The sequence below is a fragment of the Rhodnius prolixus genome, unplaced genomic scaffold (assembly GCF_049639745.1).
Source record: "Rhodnius prolixus isolate KJV_2025 unplaced genomic scaffold, Rpr scaffold_8, whole genome shotgun sequence".
NCBI lineage: Eukaryota > Metazoa > Arthropoda > Insecta > Hemiptera > Reduviidae > Rhodnius > Rhodnius prolixus.
The window spans coordinates 4,585,219-4,593,230 of NW_027411593.1; the positions used below are offsets into that span (position 1 = coordinate 4,585,219).

The following is an 8,012-nucleotide window of genomic DNA, read 5'->3' on the forward strand; positions in this document are numbered from 1 at the left end:
TCGAGAGCCCATCTATGCAACAGTTATTTTAGACATTGGAAAGCGAAAAATTAAGTGTTTTTTTTAACTTAATTTAAGTACAGATCGCTTTTAATAAGAGGCAGAAAGCATCATTTGAAGCAATTGATTGATATATGTAGGTTACGAGAATTACAAGAAGATTCAAGGTTTTGGACAAGGCATTAATTACTACAATAAGTCTGCTTCCTTTCAATTTCACTATTCCAGAAATAAAAAACTTTTTTTAAAAAAATAAAATTACTGATATAAAAAAAATTAAGAGCCCCCTCAAGTCAATGATTTTGATTTTTTTTTTTAAATCATCGTAGGAATAGCTAGAAGAAAGATCATTCTTTATATTAATTTCTCAATTTATTTGTATTGCTAGCATCAAAAACGGAATATACTGTAAGCTTTCTGATGTGTAAAAATCGGGAAATATTTAACTTGCAATGAAACACTGTAGCTGACTGGCATTTTTGAGATTTAAATGATTCCTTAAAAATGTAATTTTAATCCCTTAGATAACTTCTGAATAATCTTATTCTTTAAAAATAGTTTATCACGTTTTATGTTTAGTCATTTTTAGAACACTTTGATAAAATGGATGAAAGCGAAGTATTAACTGGATTTCAAATTTTAGCGGAATGTTTAAAGCAACAGGTATTTTTAATAAATTCAAAATACAAACTTTAACCTCAATTATAAACCATAGAGTAATTAGAATAGCTTTGATGATTGTAATTTAAGGGAATATACACTTAATAATTATGAACTACAAAATTATTTCTAATGACACCTTGTCTGATAAACATAAAAACTGAAACGTAAATCATGATTGAATACTTCTCAAAAAACTATTGCTTATTTGATAGCTAATTTTTAATTGAGAAAGCCCCGCTACAATCTTTATAAGCGAGCAAAACATGATTTGATTGCTGTTTGTAGAGTTACAAGATTTAATGTTATACCCACAATTTCACTACAAAAATTAAACTTCCCTTAATGAGCCTTACTTTTGCAGGGGATAGAATACGTATTCGGCATCGTCGGCATACCAGTGATTGAACTTAGTTTAGCAATGCAACAAGCAGGTTTGCATTTTATTGGCATGCGAAATGAACAGTCGGCTGCTTATGCTGCACAAGCAATTGGATATTTAACTCAAAAGCCTGGAGTATGTCTTGTTGTCTCTGGACCTGGGTTGCTCCATGTTACCGCTGGAATGGCAAATGCTCAAGTTAATTGCTGGTAACGTTAAGTAATGTTTTAAATAAATTATTTTAAAAAAAGTACATGCTTACGGGCATGTTAGATTTACTGAATTTTAAGATCAGTTCATCTATAAGATCTGTCCTTTTATGAGGTTAATAAATAAAAAAGAAAGGGAGCCCTGAAAATTAGGAGAGTTAGTAATACTGAGTTAGTCTATTACCCGATGAGGGTTTGTTGAACTAGTTACTTGAGTAACAACAAAACGAGAGTTGGTTCTGAAAAGTCTTGTTAAAAAGTTGATATGTTAGTACCGGGCACTAGAGTGTTCACAAGAAAATAAAGAGTAGGCTCTGAAACAGGCATTGTTAAAATTTCTGATGTACAAGGCTTTAGAAGGAGATGAAGTAGGAATTAGCCAATGGCGGTGGCATCAGATATCATAAGTTGATAAGTTTTATGAGTGCTCTATCGTCAAAGTGTAAAGTACTCCGGTTGGTAGATGGTTTGCGAATTTCAAAACGTCTTTACATTAGTCTTCTAAGACTTAAAAAGATGTAATATGTTTTCTTTTAATACTTTACAAGAAATTTAAATTAAAATGCGAGATATTCGTACTAGTTCTCTAGCTACAAGTCATGCTCATAAACAATTCACTAACCCGGCTTTGAACTTAATTTAAAAAATGTATTAAGTTCTCCTTCTTCCAAATTCTATCCTAACACTATAATTTCCGTCACTTGCAGAGAATTCTTTTTTTTATATTTATAGTTTCAAATTTTTAGGCCACTTTTGGTTATTGGAGGTTCATGCAGCGTTGATCACGAAGGTATTGGAGGATTTCAAGAATGCCCCCAAGTAGAGCTAAGCAGACCTTACTGCAAATACGCAGCTAGACCAGCTTCGCCTATTTTAATACCACTACATGTTGAAAAAGCCGTTAGGGTCTCTACTTATGGACGACCAGGTGATTATTTTTGCGTATTGAACAAAACTAAAATTTTTGTTTTTGAATAAAATGTGTTTTGATTAATATTAGGAGTCAGTTATTTGGACTTCACTAGCAACCTATTAAATGCACAATGCAAAAGAGGAGAGTTAGATTTTCTAGGAGCTTGTCCATCGCCACCATTATGCTATCCGGAACCTAGGTCTGTTGAAAAAGCTGCAAGACAGTTGATGTTTTCGAAGAGGCCTCTTGTTATCATTGGCAAAGGTAATAAGTGTATTATTTATTTCTAATTTATCACAAAACAACATATTCTTGGTATAAAACTATCAACAAAATTAAGAGTAGAATTTTGAAGAGACTAAATCAGAATTTAGGGATGGAAAACAAAAACAGCCAATAGAGATGTCTGGAGTCGAATCTTTAAGGAAGTCACCCCGGGCTGTAGAGCTACGTAGTAAGTAAGTAAATCAGAATTTAAACTATCGAGATTTATGTTAAGGAATCTGAAGTGAATCTACTAAACGGTGCTTCGTGCTTAACAAATTATATGTCGTATGTGTTCCTAGAGAATCCTTGTTGGTAGTTTGGAGACAAAAAGATATGTTTTACTTCAATAAGAGTAGTAGTTCATTGCAATTGTAAATTTACACCATAATTCTCTAGTAAAACATAGATCCCTATTCTTACTCTATATCCAGAATATTAATCGGAAAATGGTAAATTTAGGAGCAGCTTATGCACGTGCAGAGAAAGAAATCTGGACATTGGTAACCCAAACAGGTTTACCTTTTCTTGCTACACCGATGGGTAAAGGAGTGATGCCAGATTCACATCCTCAGAGTGTGGCTTCTTCTAGAACGGACGCTCTGCGTGGTGCCGATACTATTCTACTACTAGGTGCCAGATTGAATTGGATGCTACATTTTGGTCGACCTCCACGTTTCAACAAAAATGTCAATATTATTCAGGTGAATCCTAATAAGTGAAACATCAGACTTTTTTCTTTCCTTATCTTATGGCGCGTAAAAAGGAGTATTTCGTTCATTCAAATTTACTATTTGAATTTACCTAGCAAAATTACATGTGGTTTTTCAACTTCGGTAAATTATAAAGAGTTGGTTTAAATTCCTTAAATAATAAAAATGCTGTTATACTATTATTAAGAAATCTTGTCAAAGCTGACCATTCGAACATTCATTCCGATGCTTTGCAGAGAGTCCAATATGTCACGAGAAAATAAACTACTCCTCTATATTGAAGTGGTTAGACCGATGTTGTTGAATGCCTGTCCATCCTGAACCTTGGCTTGTCGAACCAGCGTTGTCTTGCTGAAGGTGGTACTGATGAATTTCATCAAACTGGTGACTTCTTTTCCAAGATACACGCACAAAACGGGCTGCAAATTGCTTTTAGGACAGAGTTGTTACCCAACGTTTTCAAGCTACCACACAGATGTTTTTCGACATGTACCAATGACCATTGCAGCAGAATTGGGAATTATGACTTGGACATTGTCTGCAAATATATGAGTATAGACGTGCTCTGGTATAGACTTGCCGTATTGCTAAGGTTTTTTTGCCTAAGTTACAAGTTTTTTAGCTGTAACAGACATTTTCTATGAAAACTCAATATATTAAATTTGACGTGCTCATACTTTGCTTGAGAATCTATGAATAATAATTTTATTCTCTGTTCCTAGGTGGATATAAGTGCTGAAGAACTAAACAATAGTGTTCCAGCCCGGGTAGCTCTTCAATCAGATATAAAAACGGCAGCAGATTCTTTGGCCAAATATTTAAGTTCTTGGAAATATGATTATAATTCCGATTGGTGGATTGAATTAAGAGCGAAATGTGCTCGTAACCAAGCTACGGTTAAGGTAGGTCTAGAAATTTGATAGTAAACAATTTATGAAATTTATTTTGCTATTTTAAATTTAAAATTACAGGAAATGATAAATGATACGTCGGTACCCTTGAATTACTACACAGTATTTCATCATTTACAAGAAGTTATTCCTAACAGTTAGTATCAGTTAATTTTTATCAACTAAATAATAATTAGATAATTATAATAATAACTAGCCCAAATAATTTTTTTTTTTTAAGTTCTGTTTACGTTGAAAGATTCGAAAATATTTGTTGTTGCAATACTTAGATGATTGAAGGTTGTTAGTTGATGAATATGTAGGATACGTCTGAAATGTAATAATAGTTTTTTGGTAACTTGGATAATGTCCTATTTTTTCTGCAAACAACGAAGTTTATCCCTATCTAGAGTTACGGAACTCAGTCTCTTCAACCTATTTTCAAATTTTGAACTTTCTCAACTATTTCAAAATTGGATAAAAATTGAATTGATGTTTCAAAATAATTCTCTTTAATAATAATAAAGTTTCTTAGATATTTGATTTATCATGAAACGTATAATTTCTTTGCAGATTGCATCATTGTCAGCGAAGGAGCTAATACCATGGATATTGGAAGAGGAATACTTTTAAATAATTGTCCTCGACATCGTCTAGATGCTGGTAGGCCCGATTTCTTTTCATCTTCTTTTTTTTTTCAATTTTTCTTGAAAGCCATGTGTGAAGTTTAAGTCTCGTGGCTAATCCGGATGGGATGCTGCTTGTGCTGAAATTTCTTTTTACATTGTTCAGTACATCGTAAGTGTGGATTTAAACCGTAGTCCAGATGTCAAAGCTTTCTGACAAACAATTTTTAGAAGTTTGCACGTACTAATTCTAAGACGTTTTTGTGGCCTTGATTTTTCGTGTGTTACAATGTAATGCTGAAGCAAAATAAGTTTTTGAAAAAAGAGCTTTGATTTAGAGCTTTAAAATTTTTCTAAAATAAATTAGCCTTTATCGTAGACATTTATATAAGTTATCTAACAACAGAATTGCACCTAGATTGTAAAACTCTTAAAAGAACTCCTTTTTCCTTTTTCTTTTCTCGCCAATGTGTAACGGCGAAGTATTTCTCTGAAAATAACGTGCTCAAAACTTGAACATTTCTTTGTTATCATGTCTAATTTAATTTAATATTTTTTAGAAAAAAAAAAAAGCATAAGACTACTTGTGATGCTCAGTAAAACACCTGCCCTCGGGTTGGCTCTAATCCTGCAGGGATTATAAATGAACTAAAATCTTTGTCAGGACATATAACTTTCTGAGATGACCCTCTAGCGAGTGATTTGAATTTTAAAAATAGAGGGTTACATCTGTTTTTAACTCTTCGAGAGTGATTGAATCCATCGGGGATAGAATCTAAATGATGATCTGTTTAAAAATCAGAATAAATTTATCCAAACCTAGTTAAGCGCTATTTAAACAGAACGGTTTTCTTCACATTAATAAATTGAGTAAAATTATAAATCTTTATCTCTTGGTACAAATAATTTATCTTATGATATGCTTTACAATTAGGTTTCATTGTTTTTCGTAATTGTAGGTACATTTGGCACAATGGGAGTTGGTCTAGGATTTGCGATAGCAGCCGCCCTATGGTGTAAATACAATGAACCGAACAAAAGAGTATTATGTGTTGAAGGGGATTCAGCATTTGGATTTTCTGGAATGGAAATTGAAACAATGTTTAGGTAAATAATTTGAACGGCTGCCGATATCCTGTCTGATTACGTTGCAACCTTTATTTGTGGTATGAAACCATTAGCACTTGAAGATCAGAGTAGATAACCCATAAAACCACTATTATGAAATCCCTAAACTTTATTAAGGAGAAATTTCTGTTAGTAGAGCTGCAAGAGTTCGTGTCTAATTAATCTCTTTTGGCTCCAGAGTCTGCGTAATCATCTGCCACATTCTACAATCCAGTTCATGTACATTTAAAAGTAAAATAATAAAATTAAGCAAAACTAACTTCGTTGTTTAAAGCAAAACATTAGTCTATTTGTTTCCTTTGGAGTTCCAAGTAATTGATTGATTACTCGATTTCCAGTGAAAACCTTTCGTTAAAAAATGCAAATATTAATACTAGAAATTTGCATTACTTATTTATTTCAGTTTGATTCAATTCTTATCAGCTTTATAAAGTTAGTCCATTGCAAAAAAAAAAAAAAAAAGTGGAAAAAGTTACTGAAAGTTCCTGGGTAACATTATAACCTTTCGTAGAATACATTACTTATAAATTGTTCATCAAGTGAGCAATAAACTAATGGGAGCTAGTGTTTGCCTATGGGTTTGCTAAACCCAATTAGTAGCTCTCAAAAACTAGTTTTGAGGTAGTCAGTTGAAACATTATTTGGTTTTAGAAGGCTAGGACACTCCCAGTTTTCGCCTAAAGCTTGAAGAAGAGTCTACAGGCAAGATGATAGTTACAAATTAAATATTTTAAAAATAACCAATTTCTTTTTAATTTGCAGGTACAAACTGGGTATTGTAATAGTGATTGTTAATAATAATGGGATATATGGAGGTTTTGAAGGAAATGTATGGGATGATATTAGAAAAGATGGAGCAACTACTCTGGTGTAAGTTTTGTTTTAAATACTAAAGTAATTTTTTATATGAATTATTTAATTTTCTATTAAATAATTATCTATTTCTGTGATCAGCTCGCCACCAACTAGTTTAACGCCTAATACACGTTATGAAGAGTTGAGTAAATTATGCAACGGTAAGGGTTATTTTTGTAATGATATTCCTCAACTTCAGCAAGCCGTCGTTGACGCTTTTAAGGTAATTTTAGTATTTTTTCATTTAATTAACGGCTTATATATTTATAAAAAGATACCTTATTAACACAATCAGGCATTAATAATAAAAATTAATAATCCAAGTGGATTCTATAGCCGTTATTATGTCATTAATCGTCAAGCATTGAACCAAATTTGACTTAAATAAAACATGATGAAAGTAGAAACAAAAAAATAACAGCTATTACTAAAATCCAGACTCGGACTTGAGCTCTTCGACCTAAAATCTTGAGGGATGTTTTTGTATAACTCATTACTCAAATTTGGTGTCTATCATGAGCCTCTCCATTATATACAGATGTCTCCTTAAATCTCAACGTACTAAGGGATTTTAACACGAATCTGAGAGATGTCAAAGACAAATCATCTTATCATCAGCCCTGACTGGAACTCTGATCAGCATTTTAGACACTAACAACCTATCGAGTTTATCCAAAACGATTGAAAACTGCGTGATGTACATTTTGGAAGCTACAGATACATTTAGCGTAGGACCACACACTGTAGTTTTTTGTTTTTTGTAGAGTGACGTCTAGAAGGCTTCTAAGAAAGACTTCCATCTACGGGAATCTTATAAGCCCATTTCAATTCATACTATTTTGTTTTAACATTACTTTCTTTATCTTAAAAATTGAGCGAAGTTCCATTAATTTAAATAATTTTTAACACCATTTTTATTTTTGTTACAGACTAAAGATGCTCCTTCAATTATTAACGTTATGATTAATCCTTCAGCGGACAGGAAACCACAAACATTTGCCTGGCTTACTGAATCAAAGTTGTAATAAGAGTTACCTTACGAAGTATGACGTTATGTCAGAGGGGAAAAATGTAATATTTCATAAACAAGAGAAATTTATTTAGAACATTTAAGCTAATATATATGTATATTTAGAATTGGCGTACCTTATGTTGATTAGTGCACAATATGTATTTTTATTTTCAACATAAAGTATAATTTTAAACCAAGTAGATTTTCGCTTCTAAGTACGGTTTTTTAATATAAAGGAAATGTATAGAAATAAAGGATTAGCACTCTTTTCGTTATATCTGTCCGCTTTCAAAATTTCCTATAATAGTACCACCCTTTTTACCGAGAGGTATTTTTTTTTCGTTAGCAATTAGTTTTACA

The 8,012-nt window shown here is 32.2% G+C and overlaps 1 protein-coding gene across 2 annotated transcripts; it reads left to right on the forward strand.

The window, feature by feature from the left end:
- The first annotated feature begins 464 nt into the window (after positions 1 to 464).
- Hacl (2-hydroxyacyl-CoA lyase) lies at positions 465 to 7,929 on the forward strand. Of its 2 annotated transcripts, XM_074121445.1 has the most exons (13): positions 465 to 506; positions 580 to 663; positions 1,025 to 1,251; positions 1,998 to 2,179; positions 2,252 to 2,428; positions 2,891 to 3,132; positions 3,864 to 4,043; positions 4,113 to 4,188; positions 4,605 to 4,694; positions 5,617 to 5,764; positions 6,548 to 6,655; positions 6,740 to 6,863; positions 7,570 to 7,929. In XM_074121445.1, exons 2-13 carry the CDS (start codon positions 604 to 606, stop codon positions 7,663 to 7,665), a joined length of 1,710 nt encoding a protein of 569 aa, XP_073977546.1. In that variant the 5' UTR covers positions 465 to 506; positions 580 to 603; the 3' UTR covers positions 7,666 to 7,929. The 2 variants fall into 2 exon arrangements, with proteins under 2 accessions (XP_073977546.1, XP_073977545.1); XM_074121444.1 differs by having other exon boundaries at positions 484 to 663.
- Positions 7,930 to 8,012: the final 83 nt, after the last annotated feature.

What these genes read in the sequence shown, in the direction of transcription:
- Hacl (XM_074121445.1), top strand. Translation starts at nt 604, where the DNA reads ATGGATGAAAGCGAAGTATTAACTGGATTTCAAATTTTAGCGGAATGT. An exon ending in AATGCTCAAGTTAATTGCTG is followed by an intron (nt 1,252 to 1,997) that starts GTAACGTTAAGT and finishes TCAAATTTTTAG; the next exon opens with GCCACTTTTGGTTATTGGAG. An exon ending in ACAAGAAGTTATTCCTAACA is followed by an intron (nt 4,189 to 4,604) that starts GTTAGTATCAGT and finishes ATTTCTTTGCAG; the next exon opens with ATTGCATCATTGTCAGCGAA.